The sequence below is a fragment of the Trichechus manatus genome, unplaced genomic scaffold, assembly GCF_000243295.1.
Source record: "Trichechus manatus latirostris isolate Lorelei unplaced genomic scaffold, TriManLat1.0 scaffold00111, whole genome shotgun sequence".
NCBI lineage: Eukaryota > Metazoa > Chordata > Mammalia > Sirenia > Trichechidae > Trichechus > Trichechus manatus.
Window position 1 is genome coordinate 5,542,622 of NW_004444047.1, and position 23,288 is coordinate 5,565,909.

General features: G+C 43.8%; 1 protein-coding gene across 1 annotated transcript in view; it reads right to left on the reverse strand.

Moving 5' to 3' along the window:
• The window catches only part of NSD2 (nuclear receptor binding SET domain protein 2), a 90,717-nt gene that overhangs the window by 13,060 nt on the left and 54,369 nt on the right, over positions 1 to 23,288 (reverse strand). The window contains exons 8-17 of the mRNA XM_023737982.1: positions 23,153 to 23,230; positions 20,901 to 21,019; positions 18,558 to 18,639; positions 17,269 to 17,393; positions 5,966 to 6,097; positions 3,896 to 4,019; positions 2,377 to 2,577; positions 1,327 to 1,506; positions 744 to 900; positions 390 to 595 (exon numbers count right to left, since the gene is read on the reverse strand). Of these exons, the coding sequence (XP_023593750.1) occupies positions 390 to 595; positions 744 to 900; positions 1,327 to 1,506; positions 2,377 to 2,577; positions 3,896 to 4,019; positions 5,966 to 6,097; positions 17,269 to 17,393; positions 18,558 to 18,639; positions 20,901 to 21,019; positions 23,153 to 23,230 (1,404 nt within the window). The remainder of the gene's footprint in view (positions 1 to 389; positions 596 to 743; positions 901 to 1,326; positions 1,507 to 2,376; positions 2,578 to 3,895; positions 4,020 to 5,965; positions 6,098 to 17,268; positions 17,394 to 18,557; positions 18,640 to 20,900; positions 21,020 to 23,152; positions 23,231 to 23,288) is intronic.

Consider the following 23,288-nt stretch of genomic DNA (forward strand, 5'->3'; position numbering starts at 1 on the left):
AAGGTGAGTGACAAACAAGCCCTGGTGCCCAAGTTTTACACAGCAGGAAAGAGGCCTCTAGATTTCCATCTATGTGAGGGCAAGCTATGAACAGTCTGTGAATTAACACTAAGAACAATTTCTTAAAAATTGGCTTTAGTGCATTTTAATGAAATTAGTCAAAAACCAACATTATAAAAGTTAGTAAATAGTACATCTTATGCTCTGCCTAACAAATTAATCTGCAGACTTAGTTTCTTCTAACTTAAAAGCACACATGGAATGCTTAGTCTAGTAATTTCTATAGCAATCATATTTTCAAAAACCAGAAATCAGGATTAACAAACTGCACACAAAGGGCAGTGTTTCATTTTCTATTTGAAAAACTCTATGTATATGTATCTCTGTACCGTTTTTGAAGACTTTTCCAATTCCTTTAACTCCTTGGTATCTGCTGCCCCGATCGCCCTCCATGTACGGGAACACTCGTGCCTGATGTGTCCAGTAATAATCTTTAGACCCAAAGAAAAACACAGGAAATTCTCCAATCTCGTGCTTCATTTTCTGAATATTTGGGGGGACATTTTTGGGATGGCAAACTTCTGCCGGCCACCATCTATTATAAATATTAAAAACAGGGTTCACAGACTCTTCAGAGACAGCAACAATCACTTCGTTACTTTAAGTACTTTAATCTAGAGTGAAATGAACACATGTTAACAAGAAAAGGCATAGAAGTAAGCATATGAGTCTATGTCTCACACCTGTAGTTCCCAAGTTTAACCCAAATGATGTCCTGGAAGTGTAACTTCTTCCCAGCCCGGCAGTCGTTGCAGAACCAGCTGCCGTCAGGCATCTCGATGTTCAGACAGTCAGGGTGAAAGGCTGCCGGGCAGGACTCGCAGCACAGAAGGCTCCCCCCTGCAAAAGGGGGCGGGCTTAGCATGGGTCTACTACAGGGAGGCCAGGTGTGCCTGCTCACATGACAGCTATCATGCACTCGGTTCTTACACATTACTCAACAACAGTCATCTGTGAGTCAATAAAAAAGCAAATGTTATTTCCACCAGTAATCATCTCCCAAAATTCCATGAAATTATCACAGTTAATTTAGAAATATCCTGATAGACTACTAAATGTGCAACTACAGAAAATGTTATCAACAGCAGTCAGCACACCCCAGAAGAAGATTGAAGCCAGTACTGGAGATGGCTAGGATTGTCTTCAGAGCTGTGTGTGTTAAGAAGCAACTGTAAGCAGCGCGCTAACCAGTCACGGTGACCAAGCAGAGTCCCGCCTTGTGCGCGCCAGGCGGCAGTGGCCGCACAGGCGTCCACCGGGCCTCACCTTTGGAGCACACGAAGCACCAGCTCACATTGACGTGCGTGTGGTGCCTCTTCCCCTTCCGGGCAGTGAAGTGGCCCGTACAGACGATGCTGTTGGACGCGATCACTGAACACCCCGCTGCCAAGCAAGCGTCCCCGCCATGGTAGGCAACGGGGCAGCGTACACACCGCATCATTTTACCTGGAGGCAGACACACACACAGTAAAAGGCCCCACCAGAGACTCTTCACAAGTACGCTGACCTCACTACAGTGAACAGGGCCACTGGCAATTACTAAGTCACCATAAACTTGGAAAGTTAACGCTGCAATAAATCGGAGGTACTTGAGGAAAAAATATCTAGGATAGGGAGGGCAAAGCATATTTAACAGATGTCATGAAAATATACTTCCTCGAGACAAAAGTGCTTCAAAAAATGTCGTGGGAAAACAGTCAAGCATTTAAAACGCTACATTCTAAAATAAGATAAATCAGCATTTTTCAGCCTGGACACTGGTGACATTTTGGACCAGATCATTCTTTGTGGTGGGGGCTGTCCTGTGCATTATGGGAGGTTCAGCAGTATCCCTTGCCTCCACCCACTAGATGCCTGTAGCATGCCCCCAAAACATCCCCAGACATTTCTGAATGTCCCCTGGAGGGCAAACTGGCCCCCAGTTGAGAGCTGGTATCAACATAACCAGCTATCCTCAACCTCACACTCAACATTAAATAATGCAGATGTCACTTGATTTAAAAGTGCATATAAATGACCATTAAAACCAAAACAGAATCTATTTTGAAAGGTTGCCCCTCCCCTAAATGCAGGGTCTTTACAATGGTGTTTAGAATGGGAAGGCAGGAGAAGCGGGGGACAGGGCCTTTGTCAAAGAGCACCTCTAATCCAGCCTGTACTGAGTTAGTAACAGAAAAACAACCGTTACTCTAGATCAAAACTGGAAGTGATCCTCTTCTGTGACAAACCCAGCAGCTAAGCTACAAGCCCACCTTCCAAAGCATCTATGTGACTACATTTAAACAAACACCGAAACGGTAAAAGGTTCATCTGTACCTTTTGATGGTCTTGGATTTGAAGGGTTCGAAACATGGCAGGTCACACAACTGTGGAGAGGACAACGAAAGCCCCGACTTTCAAATACAGTAAGAGGGTATTTTCTCACACAAGCTTCATGGTAGAATTTTCCACACTGAGATACAACACAGCGCTTAACATCTGTCTTGTTCTCCTTACACACGAAACACGAGTGAATCCCTAACAGATGGTTAAAGAAAGGGGTAGAAAGAGAGATGCAAAGAACAAGAATTAAATTGTAGTTCCTAAGCCATTAGTATCAAGCAACTCTTTTTCTGAGGCAGCCCGTGTTGCTAAAGCGACTGGCTCTATTTCCAACCTTGCTGACTAGTCCCAGCATTCTTCAGAAAAAAATCCAGCCATCAAGGGTTACCTTGCTGCGGTTTGAGCTCCAGCTTCACCTGAAATATAGGAAAGTCTTACTACTCAGACTAGGAGGGGGCAGCCCACACTAATTAGCACGAAGCTTGAAGAAAGGGACTCCTCTGAAGAAAGGCTTTTACTCTTCATCTTGAGAGCAGTTAACCAACGACTGTGAGGAACCATTTGTAATGAGTATATGCTCACTTATAATTACAGGCAAATGGAGCACCCACAGGGGAGTTGTTTATGGTATACTAGAACTCTCTAAGAATACCCCAGATGCCTTCCGATCCCAGGATAGGTTCCGATGAGAATCAGGAAGGGCTTCTCAGGCCCACTAGGGATAGGAGCAGCCACGGCTGAGGCCCGTCTGCCAGCATTCGCCCTGACCTGCCGAGGGAAGCCTCCAATGCAGGAACGTGGCAGCAGAACAAAAGCACTGAGCACTCAGTAGGAGTCTGATCTGCTAGTTCTCTGGTGAGCCTGAAGCTCAGAAACACATGGCATATGTGTAAACACTGCCCATTCCTATGAACATCAACACTCTGTGCTCAATCAGGCACTATGCCAGGAGCGAGGGTCCCTCAAGTCCAGCACAGGTACCTCTGCCTGTCTCTCTGGAGTGGGCATGTGCCCAATGGCTGCCTCAGAGACAGAACCCCGGGGCTCAGACAGCCAGAGGCTGAGGTAGCTGCAGTGAGTTCCACTCAAATACTCAGACTCCAGGCCCTACTACCTGTCACTCTGCCCCTTGCCTCACACTGCGCTTTCTGGTGGCACACTCTCATTGAAGGAGTAACGCCTACCACCTGGAGGAAAGGCACTGAGAAGAGATCTCACAGAGCCAAGTGGCTGGGGCCACCAAGGAGTGGAAGGGCCTGCAGTGCAGGGCCGCTTGCTCCTGGGAGGCGAAGCGTGGAGCGTGCAGAGACAGGTGGGTGGGGGAGTGTCTGCTAACGTCTCAGGTCTGCGACAGAAGGAAAGGTGTCAGGCACTTCCGTAAAAGCAGACCAGAGCACTCCACGCAGTGAGCTAGGGAGGACTCTTCAAGGCTCCAAGGTGACGAGACAGCTGTCTGCCCTTGGGAACAAGCCCTTGTAAGTTTCGCTGGCTTAAAAGCAAGACCAGAACTTGCCTGAAGCACACTCGCTGCAGGTGAACCTCCCTTCCGGTCTCCGGGGAAGCCCAAGGCAGGAGAGGTGGAAAGCTCCACAGCAGGGGCCTTCGCAGAGCAAGAGGTTGCCGGTCTTCTCACACAGCTGCAGGGACACAGGGGGCGGTCAGTGACACCTCGCTCACTTCCTGCTGCACCCTTCTTACTTACTGCAAGGGAAATGGCTTCATCCTGTCCAGTCTCAAATGGCAGATAGCCCAGTCTGCTACTCAAAGAAATAGATTCACACTGCACAGTGGACACTCTGGCCTGCGCGAAGCCCATAGTAAGGCCAGTATCGCGTTACAGACAGTGCACTGCATACAGGTGGCTCTCACTAACTGCACAGGGAACAGGACTAAAGCTCGAACAGATGCACTCAAGACGCTTACAACCAGATACGAAAATCAAGAAAACCCACGGCACACTATCGTCAGAAATCAAAGCCATCCTAATGCAGTTACAGGTGTCAAGCTGCCTGTGTGGGCACTGGCCAGCATGTCACACAGGCTGATGGGGACTTTCAGTAGCCCTGTGTGGGGGCTGAGGCACAAAGAGGTGAACTAACCTGCCCAAGCTCATAGTGTGGGGCATAGCAGAGCCCGAACACTGGCCGCTGTACATGGCTGCCTCCCCAGGAGGGACCAGACTGCTACTGTGGGGCACAGATCTAATGACGGCCATCTCAGCCCGTGACCCAGCACCAGCTGGCCAGTCCGCCTGGTGTGTGTGCTGGCAGTGACTTGAAACACCACTGCCAGCATCTCACCTCCTGCAACCATACACTTTTTATGCTATAGAAAGTCCAGATATATAAACGTGTGTGTGCGCGCGTGCGCACACGTGTATGTATATACAGCCACACACGATGCATATGAGATGTTGTTGTTAGTTGCTGTCAATTCCAACTCACAGCACTACCCCATGTGACAGAGCAGAACTGCCCCACAGGGTCTCCTAGGCTGTAATCTTCACAGAAGAAGCCTTGGTGGCACAATGGTTAAGCACTCAGCTGCTAACTGAAACGTTGGTGGTTCAAACTCACCTAGTAGCTCTGTGGGAGAAAGACCAGGTGATCTGCTCCCATAAAGAGTCTGTCACTGCCCAGCTACCACCACCAACTGCTCTGACAAGAATCACAATACAGGGTCCCAGAGAGAACTGGAGAAAAATGTAAAAAATTCTAACTATCCACCTCCCCAAAAAAATACCAGACTTACTGGTCTGACAGAGGCTGGAGAAACTCCAAGAATATGGCCCCGGAACACGCTTATAGCTCAGTAATGAAGTCACTTTTGAAGTTCACCCTTCAGCCGAAGATTAGACAGGCCCACAAAACAAGAATAACTGGGCATGCCAGCCCAGGGGCAAGGATGAGAAGGCAGCAGGGGACAGGAAAGCTGGTAACAGGAACCCAATCCATGAAGATTACAGCCTAGGAATCCCTATGGGGCAGTTCTACTCTGTCACATGGGGTCACTATGAGTTGACATTGACTTGACAGCACCTAACAACATCTCATATACGCATCATGTGTGGTTGTGATCGAGAAGTTTGAGATAGTGTTGACATGTTGTGGGGTTGGCAACCGATGTCACAAAACAATATGTATATTAATTACTTAATAAGAAACTAGTTTGCTCTGTACACCTTCACCTAATAAGTATAAAAAAACAAAAAGAGTCTGTCACATGAGCCAGAATTGACTCGATGGCACCTAGCAACAACAATCTTTATGGAAGCAGACTGCCACGTCTTTGTCCTGCAGAGCCACCGGGTGGGGTGAACCACCAACCTTTTGGTTAGCAGCTGCGCGCTTAACCAATGCCCCACCAGGGCTCTTTATATATGAGATACATACACTATGTATGAATGAATGATGTTAGTTGAGGCAGCTTAATCCAAGGTTTCTGCTGGCAGCCTAACCCCTTCAAAACAAAAATCAGTGAGAACGACTGGCAGGGGTCTGGACGGAACAGGGGTAATCTGCTTACCCCATACCCCAAGCAGACGCCATAACCTGGCAACTCGGATGGTGACCTCCCCACTCACCTGGCACACATACTCCTTTTTGGCTGTCACTCCTCGTTCTGACTTCTTAGACGAGATGGACACTTCGGTCTGCGTTTCATCTGCACTTTCATACGGGGACTCCGAGGGCTCGTCTCCGGGGCCGTCTGACACCTGGAGATGAAGGATGCGATGACAGTTGAGCCGTGGAGAGCGGTGGGCCTGACACCGCCTCAGGGACACTCTTTGTCGCTAGCTATTTTCTGTGAAAGGACATCCTCAACTGGTTGTTGTCATAATACAACTTGTCAATTAAGCTGTGTAGGGAATTCAAAAATGGACTTTCTTCTGCTTAATACACAGTACATAGGTGTGTAAGAGGCCTAAGATTCAACATTCTCTTAATATTCCTTAAAAATGAAATAACTTTCATGACAATCCAATTTGTTCTAGGGAGTGAACCAAGACTGGTTTCCAGATTGAGAATCTTGACCTTTCTTACCCACTCTCTTCAGGTCCAACTATCTTAAGGTCAGAGAAATACGTTAATACCAAATAAATGTCTGGAGGGACCAAGATGCAGTGTGAGCGTAAGGCTTCCTAAGAGGGGCCCTGCTTGTTCTATCACTGCTGTGGTGGAGACTTTGTTAGCTACCTCAGAAGTCACCACACCGTCTACAGCACAGCCCAAAGGGCGTGACACCCAACTTCCCAGGCTCATCACGCCTGTAGGCGAAGCTGTCCCACTTCTCTCCTTTCTCCCAGTGCCTGTTTATTTTTCCACATTTCACAGTTCACTCCCAGAGAGGTGAGCTGGGGAAGGCAAGGTAACACCTGCCTACTTTGGAAACATCTGAGTGTAACTGAAGGCCTGGGAGAAAGACGTGGGCTTACTGAGCAAACACAATGACCTGCCAGCGGGAAATCCTTTTTCTCACGTTTCTTCTCCATTTAAGGGAGATTAAAACTAGGCTATAACCTCACCCTCATGTGACCAGCAATGTCAATAAATGTTTACATTAATAAAATAGAAAACCCCCTTGTCCACCAATCTCGGGGTTTTCTAAAAAAAACTAAAGACATGCTTGACTTTTAATTGCTATTAAGACTTGAAAATAAATGCTGAAAACTGAATTTTGGAGATGGGAACAGAGCAAAGGCATAAACTACATTTCCGTGATACCTTAATAACCACAGCAACAAGTAATCACGTCACAGGTTTGCTGCTTGCCAATGAACACAAAGCTAGAAACTGAAACTGGGCCACATTTTAAAAAACCCATCAGGCTGTCCAACCAACTCTAAGGCCTTATTAATGAGTTTTTTCCAGATTTAGTTCACTGAAATGACAGGAAGCTGTAGAAAAAGAAACAATCAACACACGAGATTTTGTGGACTTAACATTAGTGTGAAAGTGGGCTTTTCTGTCTGTCTTGCTTCCCTTCCTCTCTGCTGTCCACTCTTCTCGCCCTCGGAGAAAGGCAACTAACAGGAAGGAGCTGACTGCTCCACGGCCCTTTCTCGGCTCTGACTGTAACTGTGGAGCGGGCAGCGGCATACGGGCTCATTCTAGTCCCCCTCTTATGTCTGATACATCCCTTAAATAACACAGTCTTAAGAAAAAGTGGCCTTTTAAACTTGATTTCCTCACCTTTTCCAGAAAGAGGGAAATAGCAGCATTAACGAGCACTAAATTATAGAGGAATCACACGTTAAGGTTTTCTCACTGTGAGGCTGACTGGACAGAACCACGGGGGTCCGCAGCCTCCTCCCCGCCTGCAAACTTGCCTACTTCTTTAGTGCTGGAAAGAATGGTAGAAAGAAGGCAACCTGAACAACGCTGAGTTCAAACTCCAAATCTAGCATGTCCACCAAACACGGAGTCAAGGGTAGGGTGCTGAGTACTTCTGAGGCGAGCCTGGAGGGGGTGCTCGGGGAGCCTGGGGGCGTCAGGAGGCCGCACTGTCTGGCCAGGGCCCCGCTCAGTGAGCAGTCTGCACGGCTGCCCACGGTTGACCCATCTGACTGAGAAAGAGACCGAGGCACAAGGAAAGCGGTCTTCAACAGGGACTCAAGCGGACCACACCCAGGGCTTTATCCGCCAACCCATGTTCTTCCCTCAGTGTGGCTGGAGCAAAATTAAGAGCTAAAAAAAGAAAAAAATGCATGGAGAGAAAGACAGAAAACACAGACCAGTCCTGGGTCAGAGGAAGGAACAGCACCTTTTATTTAAGATTTACAGAAAAAGTTAGCACGTTTCCACTTGGCGATATTTCCTAAATTAACAAAGTCTGTTTTGAGAAAATAAACACTGAGTACATATTTTGAGTGGAAATATAAATGTCAAAGACACACATGAGGCTAGTTTCCTGGTTGGGGTCTGAGATATACATACAGAATAATATATGTGTGAAGAAACCTTACAATGTTACAGTCTGTGACACATCAATGGCAGAATATTCTGACTTTATCCCACCACACCCCTTTCGCTACTGAACAGACAACGAGCACACAGTCGAGATCCAACTGCTCTCCACCCAGCAAGCCACCCGCAAGGAAGAGCCACGTGCGCAAAGAGGGACGTCAACACAAGCGTGCCTTTACTCCAGTCGCAGACTCCACCTCCACATGCACCAGGTGACGTTACTTACTCCGAGATGCCATTGTGAATGCGACAAATTCACCTTTATGGTCCCATCAATACAGTCCCAAATCTCAGTATACGACATTTATGATCTATTCCATATCCAATAGGATGCATTTGGAAAAAGAAAAATGTAGTAACTGAACGGACAGAAGACTGTTAGAAAACTACTCTCGTTGCTTTCCACATTTACCAAAGCCACACTTGTGGTACTGATTTCCAAGCAGCTTAGTTCCTGACTTTTGAAAATGTTCTTGAATCTGAAAATACTTTCTCAGATCTCTACTCATTATGTTATAAATATCAAATTGCCTATTTGCCTTAGAAATACATTACTTTAGGGGCAGGGAATGTAGTTTCCTTAACACGTTGTTGCTGTTGTGTGCCTCTGAGTCAATTCCGACTTACAGCGACCCTACAGGACAGAGAACTGCCCCATAGGGTTTCCTAGGCTGTAATCTTTACAGGAGCAGATTGCCACAGCTTTCTCCCGCAGAGTGGCTGGTAGGTTCCAACTTTCAACCTTTTGGTTAGCAGCCGAGCGCTAAACCACTGCGCCACCAGGGCTCCTTTAATACATATTAGAGGGGCTTTTTCCAATGACATTACAGAGCATAATGTGACCTGGTGAGTGTATCAGAACAACCATCTGGAGACAGCGCGGCCATCCAGAATGACTTGACCACGTGGAGTGTAGTCAGGTCCTACCCGCTGTGACTGGAAAGCAGTCCCCTGCACCTCTGAGCAGTATGTCATACAAACGGAATTGAACTTTTTGACAAAACAAATCCCTTCACAAGTTGTGTACGACATCATTTTTGAAATACAATTACAGACCTTGAACAATAAATATTTCTATATACCAACATTGTTATTTTCATGTTTTAAGTTACGCTTTCATAAGAAGAAAATGGTAACTAGAAATACTTTGACACAGTGTTTTGGGTTCACAAATAAAAACCTTGTGCTCGGCATAGTTAATGAGCTTAATATCAAATAATCTCAAACAAATCTTCCAAGTTAACATCACAGTGAAATATTAAAGAAGAATTAATTTTTAAATTAGTTATCCGTCACCTGAAATACTACAGTCCATAATAACTTTCATTAAAATGACCCTTCTAGGTTACACAGACTAGAACCTTCCAAGCTGCCCCTAAGTTCTAGGGTTAAGGCTAGGTCTGTATCCTTGGAAACACTAAAAACCTTCATTCGGTTTGTAAGACATCATGTTGTGCTTCACATGTGGCTCATCTTCTAACCTACATAGTCTTCTGGGTAGTCAAACCCCATCTAGGAGGGTGGCAGTGAGAACCAGCTGGTCACTGCATGAGCCCGCAGAGCCAGGCCACGTGGCCCTGCTCCTGATTTCAAGGCCTGCCCCCACCAGAGGTAAAACGAGTCTCTAAAACGTCCTAGCAACCCAACTGTGTCCTCAGCAGTGGCCATCCTGCAAAAGGAGACTGAGGAGGGGCCTGTGCGCTTCCTGTAGAGGACTTGGAAACAAGAGGGAAACCACCCAGCCTAACCATTTGCCTGCCGCCAGAACTGCCTGTGGTGGAGTACACACCCTTCCCCGCTGGGGGCTGCCCCACCCACACCTGAGTCATTTCTTTAAGATAAAATATGCCTGGGTGGTTAACTTCTAAACACATGCCTAAAAGTTGTATGCAAAAAAAGGCCTAACAACTAACTATATGTATATTCCCACCCAAAATAGGCAAGAAAAAATTATAAATTTGGATCTAAAATGTAACCATTTAGTTCTACAGGTATTTAACAAGATGAGGTAAACTGAGGTTTCTAAACTCAACACTGGTGTGCCGGTCGCCCTCAATGGTGAAAATACCCCAGAAGGAAGCATGCCCCTCGCCCTAACAACACAAGCCAGAAAATTATACGGGAAATATGATTTTCCACCTGATAAGAACAGTTCAGTTTCCATCACTGGCAGGTAAAATGAGTGATGATTTCTAACATTCTAGGTAAATCAAACGTTAAAAACAGTACCTGAAGGGATCAAAATCAATTTCACTGACCAAAAATGCTAAAGTATGTAGGAATCAGTATGTATCTTTAAAAAAAGAAGAAACTTTAGAAGCAGATAAGAAACCAGTAACAGATTTCAGAGTATTTCTAGAAACCTTTTCTAACGAGACAGACTACCATTCAGATTTACAGACTAAAGATAAAGAGCAGTCCTCAGCAGTGACTTTTTCTGTTACAAATTTTAAACTGAGGTGATGAATCTATTGATTTTTAAAGCGTTCAAGATGCTACAGTTTGCCACTAAGTCAAAAGCCTTCTCAAACAGTACCTGTACGTAAGTCTACCTGGCCAGAAAAGAACTTTAAACTGAACTTCTAATTTTAAAAGGCTACATATGCTTGAGAAATGTGTTCCATTAGAAATCAAATGAAAAAGAAATGAAGTAAATTTGTCCAGGTCGCGGTGACCATACTTTCTATCCATCATGGTTAGGCAAAAGTCCTGCCAGGTGAAGAGAAGCCTCAGTTTTAAACCAGCCTTCTTGGCACATCTGAGGCCCATCCACAGAATCGCTTTCTCAAGGCAGTCTTACGTAAATCATCACACAAGAATCACTTGGCAAGCTTTCCTTTTGCTATTCAACTGGATCAAATGAGTAAAGGCTTTCCTTCCATTCATAAACGCTTAAGCCACTTTATCATTACTGAAATGATGAACAAAATCACAACTCACAGTCTTGCCACTGTGGGCACGATCCGACTCTCACCAGACTTTAGGCAAAGAACTCTCTCAGGGTTTTTTTTTTGTTTGTTTGTTTGTTTTAATCATTGTAATTATATACATATAACAGGCAAACTTTTGAGGCGAACCAGATTCTAATTTGCAATCTTAATTTTCTTCTCTTTTACAACATTTCTATTGCCAGACTCCTGGCAGGTATTAAAGGTGCCCACTACTGGACACCTCTACTTCGCCCCTCAAATCTGGCCAGTCTCATATACCTTTGGCCGCAAAATCTTGAGCAACCAGGTAAGAGGCAAAGAGACTGTGGGTGTAACAAATGTGTTATTGACGGTTTAAGTCCTACACAAAGTTTTCTACCCCGTTTTCCTCTAGTTTATACAACGAGTAACATCCCCAACTGCATGAGCATCTTGAAACTGTCATCTCCCTTGTACGGCTCCCAAACCCAAGAACTCCTAAAGAATGTTTTATGCTTCTGTGTGAACTATTTCAATGGAAACCACAGAATGAGACAAATGTAAAGCTGAAGGGGACCTCATGGAGATCATCTAAGAAGCCCTTCATAGAGCATGACCCTGGTGGGTGGCAGGCCAGATGGGACCAGACACCCATCCTAGACCCTGCTGTAGGGCTCCTTCATGCATCTCGCACAGCCGCCCTCTGCTTGTGTGGTAGAAAACTTTGCTTCCTATCGTGACACTTCACTTAGGTTTCTTGTTGGGTTTCAGGGACATCCTCTTAAAAACACTGGTTACTTCCAGTCAGGAGAGTCTAAGAGACATCGTGTATGCTAAACAGACTGTTGAGATGTTTAACTATACCTAAATTTATCACCACTGAAGAAGGACATGTAACTTCTGTGTTAACTCTGAAGAAAGGCCTGTGAGGGAAACAGAGAAGTCTATCTGTAGTAGGCAGGCAGTTTTAGCAGTAGATATGTAAAGACCTGACAGCCCAATGGCTCTCGGATCTGTCTCAGAAAAACGTCGGACCTCAACCGCCAGCACAGGGCACTCATTCAAGGCACTACTCTAATACAATGTAGTACTTTCATTTTTAGAACACCCATAATCTAAACTTTATACACTCAGACAGGTTTTCACATATTGTGAATGCCTCAAGTTTTAGAATAGAGACCTTCTTATAGCTATCTCCCTCGCCAGGCACAAACGTGGTTTATGAGAGATGTTTTGAAGAAACCATATGGAATCATTAAAATGATTCTATGTATAACATAAGGAAAACCTATCTCAATAACGGGCACTTCAAATGTCTTAGACGAGAACGTATCGTTTTTATTTTGACTTTTTGAAGAAATGAAGGAATTCCATGTTAAATTAGTAGTATGATGAATTTTTGAACTATTGCCTAGCCTTAAGCTCTTTCAAACAAGAGCCCCTTTCAACTCCCCTCCTTCAGGAAGCTAAGCTGACCCCTCTCAGGAACTATCTGTCCTTCCACCAGCGCTCCTCAATGAGACCACTACTGGTATTTACGAGACAAAAGCTGCCTTACAGGAGGCTGTCCTCTCACTGCAGGATGCGGAATCCACCTGCCCCTGCCTCCTCAACAACCTTCCCAATGTCTCCAGCAGAAGATGCCTCCCCTGGTTAAGAAACCTGGAACAGTTCCCATCTTTTTACCCAGCCCCCATGACCCTATGTACTCAGCTGATGCTAATTCTATGTTGCTTTTTGGTCATACCATTCAGTCAACTGAAGGTTTTTACCTTTTCCATTACAGAAAAGAAATACTTTGACTGACTTCTAATGCATCTAGTACAGTGTTAAACTATCACATATTTGCCAGAAGGCTGGCCACCTATTCAAAATTCATCATGCTGTAATTTCCAATGAAACCCCTCAATTCTGGCCAAAAGCATTTCAGGCTATAGTTTTTATTCTGGGTGATCATTTCTCATACCTGGGCCATTTTGATACCAACTATCTCTTTTCACATTTTTTAAATTTAGTGACTGTTTGAGAAGTCTCAATTTACTCTTGAGCTTTTTCATGTCCTTTAGAAATATGACTTAGATTGCTCCTAGGCCATCTCTGATGCCATGTACTTCCAGTAGACTTGAGCAGAGACAACAGAGCAACCCAACTAGCCATCAGCCACACCGTCCAGTACCCTAAAACGTTATACAAACAAATCCAGTGTTCTGCCACTTCTAAGTTTATTTTATCCCCACGTGCATAATGGAGTCAGGAGAATAACTTTTCATGCCAAAGCAAAATTTATACTTTTGGATAAAAATGGAATGATGGTGATTTTATTATTTTTATTGTTATAACCATTATTGTCACAACAGCAAACCACTGAGTCCTTGCAAGGCGCCAGGCACCCTAAGTGTTTTACATGCGTTACATTACTTGATGATTTAGAACAAAAGTATTAGTCAGAAACTTTCATTAAAGGTAAAACACACCTGAAGAGTCTGCTGGGAATGAATCGAGTGCCATTAACATGCCAACATGAATAGCACGTGTCCTGCTCTATGAGCTGAAGGGCAAGTGAAACTTTTTCTTCACCATGCAAACATGCGGAAACCCTGGGGCACGATACCAGGCTGGTCATCCAAGGTTAAAACATCTAAACATGATGGCTAACGTTCTACGTAAGCAACTGATGAACTGGTTGGTGTAAATATCATGGTGATGGTATCCCCTAGACAGCAGTTATGGAATCAAAAGACTAGAGTTAAATGGTTCACAATGAAATTGCAAATGATATTTTTTTCTAAAAATTTACTATCTCTAGTGTAGTAAAACTGTTTAGTAAAAAAAGGACAGAATCAAAACCCTTCCTGACTTTCATATTGGAAATTATTTTAATATCTACAGTACTGAATACACTTCATTGGCAATGAGAATATTTGACGAGTACTCCCTTTAATGTGTGCTGTTTTTTGTTTCTGAAGGTACAGATGCTGACATTTTTTCAAAAAAAACGCAGTTAAGTTATAAACTAAAAGAGAAAAATTACCTCTAACAAGATTAACTGCCTTCCGTGTGGTGCCACCGCCACATTTCTAAGACAGCACATGATTCAATGGCACCCTTTTCCCATTGGAATTCTACATTGATCATTGGAATATGAATGTGTTTTTATTATGAGATGAATGTGACTGATTAAATGACCTTGATTAGGTATCTTACCTTGGTCTTAAAATTTGTTATCTGTTTTCTTCATTGTATGTGTTTATTAATACCAGTAAAAACAGATTATCACACATCTTCCATAAAATGATTGTGAAAGAAATGTCATTTAGTGTATACGATGAGATACCACTTGCAGCAGACATCTTGGAATATTACAGCATGTTAAGTGCAGTACATTGCAGCTGAGTTCAAATCCAACTTGACTGAAGTGGGCTCCCATAAAAGCTGTTACCAGTGAAGGTGAAAAAAATAAGAATTTGCTCTACTAAGGGAATAAGAAATGAAGTTACAAAACACTTAAATAACATTAATTCCTTCCCAGGCCTTTGTCATGCAAGTGTGGAATTTTAGTCTATTCTCTTCATTAGGGTGACGTAGGACAATGTCATCATTATTCCAATATAAACTTCATTTATCCTATATACCTTATTTGAGAAGAACTGAAACCACTATATGACCTAAAATGTCTTGAAACACCAACTCTAAGAAAATTCCTTACTTCAGTAAAATGTGATGAAAGGAAGAAAATATATACCTACAGCAGGTGGCACGGCTCTAAATAAGGAGCAGCCTGAACCCCAACAAACAGGAACCCTTCAGTCATCCCACTGGTATCAGAAGTGGGTCCAACTCTTTACAGGGGTTCTTTACACACTACATTTTGCCTCATATGCTAAAAGGCATTCGATATTGTAGACACTGTAAATATTTACCACAGACATAACAGACAAGTCTTTTTGTTCATCTAAAATTATTTTAATCTAACAGTATAATTCTGTAAAAATGAACTCTAATGGAAGGTTTATATAAGCCACACAAAGGTGGCCCAACAGAAAAGGTCTAGTAATTTACATGTCTTCATATAAGGAACAGAACGCCTATGAGATCTATGTATCATCTTCAAAATGCAGGAAGAGACTTATCTAGTATTTAATATCTATCAACCTCTTAAATTCTAATGAATTAAAAATCAATTAAGTACAGTGATAATAAAATGTCTCATCTAAGTCTTCCCAAGTTCAGAAAAATGTCTAGCCAGAAACATCAAATTAACCCTTGCTAAACTTATTTTCATCTCCACCCTTGACACATTAGCCCTACTGTATGCTACACTAAGTCAAAGCCTTTAATACACCTCATTTATGGTCAGGAACAACAGTCAAGATTTCAGTGGCCTCAGTTTTTTTTCTTTCAGTTGTATCTGACAACAGTATAAGTAAAAACTCAACTGAAAAAGTGGATCAAAATAGGATGCAAGAAAAACTCACCAATTTTTTTTTTTAATGAAAAAGCCAACTTAGGTGAATGTGTCTACAGAACTAAAATTTTTTATTTCTAATATTTTTCTTTGGAACTGTAGACTGCCTTTCATTTAATTTTCTACCATATTAATCTAAATTTGAACAATCAAAAAAGGAAAAAGAAGGATTTGTATATAATTCACGTTTCATTAAGCTCCTACAAGTTCAGTGAAGAATTCTTACTGAATTTTCTTGAACGTGCCCAAACATAAGAAATGTTCAAAGTTATCTACATGTACCAAACTATAAGAAAGCCCCAATCCCATGTACATGAGAAACTTCTCACCGTTATTTAGCTGGTCTGAGTCACTCAGAGGAGCAGTCTATATTTACATTCTCATCCTTGAAGATTCAGAACAGTAAGCTACAGCACTCTCTGTGCACTTTCTCCAAGTGCCCAGGTCACTGAACCAGATGCTAGGAAGGCCCACCCTCTCGACTAACAGGGAGAACCAACCGAGGCTGAGACAGACAGTGACCAGACTGTCCCTACGGGTGGCGGAGACCAGGTCAGGACTGCTCTCCTCTGAGCCGACGGGCAGTGAGGGGCCTGTCCACTCCCTGCCTCACTACTCTGTCCCCAAAATATCCAAGGTTACCTCTCCTCATAAATATTATACAGTTATAAAAACAGACTTGTGTCTATAATGAGGAAAACAGAATCACAGGGAACAAAATAAAGAGAAATTAAAACTTGAAAGTAAGCTCCAGGAATCAAAAACTACCTCTGAAAAAGAAAAAGTGTTATATCTGCATTTTTGAGGCTATTTTTTTGGATTTGTTTTTAGCAGTGGAAAGACTTTAGGTTTGATCATGAAGTCTAGATGGCATGTTACAATGATGGCAGGTAACAGCCTCAAAGAGTTACTACTTTGTTACCATATATTTTGCAGGTCCAGAAAATAGGAGTCTTATTACAACTGTAGTTTTCATTCATCTCGACACTTGAGTTATCTAAGAGTATGCCAAAATGTGAGAGGACCAAATACACGGGCCCAAAGCTATGAAGTGCATGAGGATGAAGTGATCGTTTGCATCCTCCCTGAGCCTGGGCCAGGAAGCAACAAGAATCAGGGGTGGCGTGTGAACCGCCACTTCACCCACCAGCTGAGTACACAATGACCAATGTCAGCTCAACTGACACAGTGGTGTAATGTTAAGACCAAAGCCAACTTACTTTCATGTGAAAATTACAGTGTGATTGCTATATAAACCACAAAATTTTTAAGACAGATTTCAAGGACAAACTGCATCAATACTGAGGTATATACATACACATTTACACACACACTGTGTGTGTATATCTATATTTGAAGTGCTCAAATGGGCTCAAATTGTGATTTTTCTGCTCCATAAATTTCAGATAGTTTGGAGGAACTCAACTCCTCTATATTTATAGAGAACACCAATGTTACGCTTGTTAAGTTTGACCTTTACTCACACTTCAATGTGATTAATGAAATGGCCTTCATATGAATGCCATGGTTATCATTATTATTTTACCTCATTCTCAGTTAAGGATGTGGAAGGAGATGAACTTTTGCTAAACCCAAGAGTTGAAGGCGCTGCTGCGGAAGCCCGATTTCGCTTCTTCAGTGGTTTGCATGCATCAGACAGATTTTTCGTTGCTGTAAAATAATTTTTGTTTATAAAGTAAAGTTTGAAACCTTAAACCCTCAGTCTCTTTACTGCTTTAAAATTACCTAATAAATTAAGTTCTAAAGATGTCTCTTCCGGCTGCTTTGTCGTAAGGAGGGCTTAGCTTTTTATCATGGAACAATGGGAATGTAAACAAAAGTAAACACACCACAGCATGAACCCTGCATACCTGCTGCCTGGCCCCCAACGACCACTGACCCAGGGCCACTGATGCCCTCCACACCCGGCCCCAGGTCCCCCTCCTGGGTTATTCTGAAGCAAATCCCAGATAGATCATTTCATTCACAACAGTTTAGTCCATATTTCTAAAACATAACCACAATCCTATTATCACACTTAAAATAAAACAATCCTTTTATAAAAATCATCAAATATCCAGCGACTGTTTTAATTTCCAATTGTTCATAAAGGTGCACACAGAAAAATGGATCATGAACACTTAAGCCTGTTTAACTGATTTTTAAAATACAGTACAGCACCTTGAGGAAACCAGAACCATGCCCAATCTTCACTTCCTCTGTCTCCCCTGAATTTTTTCTATCTGTCCTAATTTAGAGTTGGAGATGGTAAGCTTTCTTTAATAAACTATCCAACAGATATATCAAAAAGATAGTTCATGAAAAAGTAAAAAGGAGACTGATTACCCCTTTTGATAGTTATTTTCTAAAACTATTTTAAGCTAGTTTCTTCGACGTGTGAAATGAAATAGCTAGTCAATGCTTTTATTGTTATTAAGATACGTGGATGGTCAAGATACTGAAGAGTGGCGACATTTACAGCAACAGCCGACACCATCATGTAAGAAACATGAAAATGTCTGTTTGAAAGAATCTCCTTTCCACCTAGCTGGCTCCTTACCCTGCTTCAGGTGTCGGGTGAACTGCTGAGCCCTCTGAGCGGCTTCCCTGGATCCCTCCCCAGCCCGTTCCCCTTCCCACTCCCAACCCGCGTGGAAATGTCACACGCTTCCTTGTTTCGCATCCTCACCCCACCCGCCCAGACCGGCAGCTCTGCGAGGGTGGAACAGGGTCTGTCCTGATCACCCCACATGTGTCCGGCTCCCAGCACAGTCCAGGGTACCCAGCAGGAGTAGATGGCAATGGCGGGATGGGGGTGAGGGCTGGGCACATTACCTGTCTGGCTCTTTAGCGAAGAGGCTGCCTCTGTGACCTTAGAAGAGTTTGTTCTGGCTGTTTTGTCATTGATGGTCTCTCTCTGTTATTAAAAAAAAAAAGAACAACAACAGAGGAAAAGAAAGGGAAAAAAATCTCCTAATGTGAACAAACACAGCTGGAAATGATTGTTGAAAAGTTGCACAACAGAGCCTTCTTCCTTTAGAAATATGTCCAAATACTCAAGTCCCCACCAGCAGCTGTCTGGTCCCACCCTGCCTTGCACATGCCCCTGTTGCGTTAACATCTGTCAGGAGATGGGGCTGGCAGGGCTGGGCCAAGACCTGCTATAGTTACGTTATGATACCTCACGTGAATTGTATTCAACATGCCACCTAAACTTTCCTCTGAAGTCAAAGTAGAGTATAAATTAGAAGAAATATCTCCTTCTGCTGTGAGGCTGCCCAACCACTTCAGAGAGGAGCCCTGCTGAGTCAGTGCCAACATGGCCGCTTTCATTCACCATACTGATGATCTCCAATGCTGGGACAAGCTCCAGGTAAGCCTTGCAAATAAGGATCATCAATACAACACATTTACAACTTGAAACAGCAGCAAAAACAAGACGGGATCATAAACATTTTGTCCAGCCCTCAGTTTTAATAATGTAGTTGAAAATGCCCTCTCTCAGGGCAGCGGGGCAGCACCACCTAGAGGGTCAGACCACTGCCTGGGGAGGCACAGCCCCTGCAGGCAAACTCCACCTCCCCCACAGGCCTGCAACTGAGACAGGGGCAGGACTCTGTCTGGGGTGGCCACCAAGGACCACGGACAGGTTACACGTGCTCAGCCCTTAGAACAGTGCCTGGTACGCCGGAAATGCTCCATGCATGTTAGGAACTACAGGCAACAATGGCTTGGGTTTATACAAACCAAACCCGAGGAGATACCATGTTATTGCACTTTTTATCATGTGCTACGTTCTGAGCTATCAGTTGACAAAACATTTCCACCTAGCTATCTATTATGAATTTTGGTATTTCAAATGTCCAGAACCACATCTTTTTTTAGGTAAATAATTTATCCAAACATTTTAAAGTAACCAGTCTCAGAACGCCTGCCCGTAAAGGGCTGCTCTAATGGGAGGCAACCAGAGGAGACACTTAAGTTGGTGCTTACTGGTAACTGCAATCTTCAGTGATGCAAGGTGACTTTAAACTAGCCTACTGCTGTATCCTCGATCATTAACAACCCCGTCTTGCAAGACGTGCCCCGTGCCCCAGAAGAACCTGTTGGCCAGGAAAACAGGGCCTGCCTGCTCCTCTGAATTGCAGATATGGCTTTAAGGAAACAACACGGACAACGGGGGGCCACACACTTGCACTTTAGCAGTATGAGACTTATTTTCCATTCTTTAAAATAAAACAGTAAAAAGGGCAACTTCTTAATTTAGAAGACAGTAGGAAGCTTGACTCAAAGTCATAAATATACACCTACTCTGTCAGAGCTATTACAAAGCAAACGTAAATTCAAACACGAGGCACAAAGTCTAGTTAAACTCTCAGTTCGTGAAGAAGTTAACTGGATATCTGAAATGGTTTAAATAAACTGCACTGCCTCACAGAGCACACTAGCAACGGGTTTGCATTTTCTGATGCATGAAGCACCACGGCCTCAGATCAGACAGAACCACCCATGGCTTCTCTTAGCTATAGAGGCCTCGGTCAGGTACTGAGCAAACTCTGTCCCTGGATGCACGCTGGGAATATGCTAACACTTTAAGACCCCGAGGCTGTCTTCATAGAGGTGGGCCTTTATAGTTATGCTGTTCTTTTTTACATCAAACAGGCCTACACAGCCTGCTTGGTATTCCCACTAAATAAACAACAGCAGGAATTAGTCATAAATTGAATGAGTTCATAAAATCTATTTCCAACGCCTTTAGTGGATCTTTTTAGCTTCTTAGTGAAGTACAACATATCTCTTTGGTGGATTTTTCTGTTTTCAAATCAGCTCGTCATTTACACGTCAAATAATAAGCCCTAAAGACAAGGGCTGTTTTTAATACACAATTTTGTCAAATCTAAAAAATCAAGTACTACTCAAAGTGTTTGGATGTTCACTTCCTTTGACAGCAAAATAGTAAGTTTCTGTGTAAGCATCCCTGCAGACCAAGTGATCTTTCTCTGCAGGGTTCCATGAGAGAAGCAAGTCCTACTGCATCTAGAGCTGCGTGCCATTCTGGGGAGAACCTGGAGGACCACTGCCACACCCCCTCTAGTTCCCCTGGAGTGAAGCCCAGCCCTGTTCAGGCAGTCACACAGCGCGAGTCCTTACAGGGCAGACAACCCGGAACATAGTTACCTTCCGAAGACTGTGCTTGTCCGTCCTGAGTCTCTTCCTGGGTGCTTCCTCAACTTCAAAGTCTTCTGTAGGGTCCTGTGTCCTCTTTGTGTGGTTTCTTTTTTTTCCATTTAAGTTACCTTGGAATGGGGGATGGGGAAACTGACATGAAAAACACTCTACAAGCTGCCCTGCGAAGCACTGAGAACTACCCAGGGCATTCACTGCACAACTCCAGCCCAGAGCAGGTCCTGGAAGCCTGCTCATTTCCAGGGCCTACATATGACAAATCCAATCTCTTTACAACAAAGTGCAAGGAACTGTTTCCTGTAACATCAAATATTACAAGACTGGAGACTGAAAATCCTTTATCTAATCTAGAGATTATTACATTGGTATTCGTCATAATGATAAGCCCTGGTGGCACAGTGGTTAAAAGCACTCGGCTGCTAACTGAAAGGCCAGCGGCTGACACCCACCAGCTGCTCCGTGGGAGAAAGATGTGGCAGCTTCCGTAAAGATTACAGCCTTGGAAACTCCGTGGGGCAGTTCTACTGTCCTATAGGGGCGCTGACTGAGAATCGACTCAACAGCAATGGGTTTGGTTTTGGTTCAATCAAAACGACATTAACATGTATGACAGCACTGAATTTAAGTATAACCCAGTATATTAAAAAATCCTTTCCTAACATTCAAAGACTAGTGGAATTTAAACTGAACTTCAAAAAAAATATGCAACTTGCTATTTTTTACACACTTCCTTAACCAGTTTAAGTGGCAAGACTACGTTTGTATCTGCAAGTCAAGGGCTTTCTACGGCCCATCTGACTGCGCCATGTAACTCTGTTCCCCGGAGTATCAACAACTCTAAGACCTCAGGTGTCCACAAAGCACTGACCTAGAGAAGTAAGGCGTAAGAGTGCAAATCCTAGGTGAACATCAACTTGAACATGCCAGGGTTTATCTTCAATACAAAGTAGGTGTTTTTACTGGCATGGCTGCTTTACAGAGGCCCAGGGCTTGTTACTGATGGACAGTTCACCAAACATCTTGCAGAAGGAAGGGCAGTGCCGTCCTCTGGGACTTCCCTAAGTGGTGAGACAGACACACCAGCACAGGAGAGCTCAGCTCCGTGGCATCCAGTGGGGCCTCAGGAGGAGGTCCAGGTGTCCATCAACTGGTCACCTTGCCCAGTGCCGGCATGCACACAGGTCCCTGCCTTTGGTCTAGCCTACGGTTATGGCTAGAGAAAATCAAGCAGCCAGAGCTCTGACCCTATTCAGCTACCAGTCCCAGAGTGGTGTGAGCCCAGCCCAGACAGCGTCCTTCATAAGCTCTGCTCCCGACCACATCCCTGTGGGCTAGCTGCAAGGACAGCACCAGGAAGAAGCCTGTGGAGTGACGGACAGTGGGGTGAGCTCAGCCACTGCCCAAGCATAGTCATCACATGGCACAGACACCCCAACTCGTCAGAACCTCCTCAGTCAGAGGGGCCCCTAATCAGCACCAGTTCGCTAAGCTAGACACCAATCAGCAGTAACTGTCACCTGGCACCTGGTCTTCACGGAGCTGTGGACAATTCACGAATCTTTCCCCCTCTTTACCTATAATAGGGCAGACTTGAGTAGCTTCTCAAGGAAACCAGCAAGCTGGGTATTTGAATCACTAACACTGACACACAGGAGTGTTGACACCATGACATGGTACATCGTCTTTATTGGTTAGCACTGACATCACCTGAAAGTGAGGGTTAAAGGGCAGCCACGAACAAGCACACGCCTTGACACACACCATGGACAGAAACTGACCCATCACTACTCACATCTACCAACTAGGTACTCGGTGACAGTCCAGAATGACAAAATGGGGACACACATAATCAAATCCACAGGTTGCTCAAAGGCAAGTGGAATCTGGCTTCAGGAAAACCAACCCATTTTCTTAAATAAGCCAGTCGTTGAAAAGCGACACTTTTCTCCATTGAGTGTACTGATGAAGAGTCAGGTGAGTTTCTGCCTTATAAAGGAAACACACAGATACTAAATATTCTCACTATTCTAAGTCACAGCATTTGTCACAAACACTGAGCAAACTGGACAAAGGTTATTATTAATTTAAGTAGATAGCTGACATGGCGATCTATCAAGCCCTCAAGTCAAGATGGAAACATCTGTGGAAAAATCAAGGTTACAACAATACGTGGGCAATTACAGTCAAATACAGAGAGCTGATCTAGAAGCATGAACTAGATACACAAGGCAAACTGCAATTACTTCTGGGGCTCAGGCTGCTGTTAGGTGAGTCTTGAAACACTTTATGAGTGGCCTCTCCAAAATACTGCAATGATGAACCTTGAGAGATACAGAATTTTTTTGCATTTTAAAATTGATACCCAAATATGACATACTT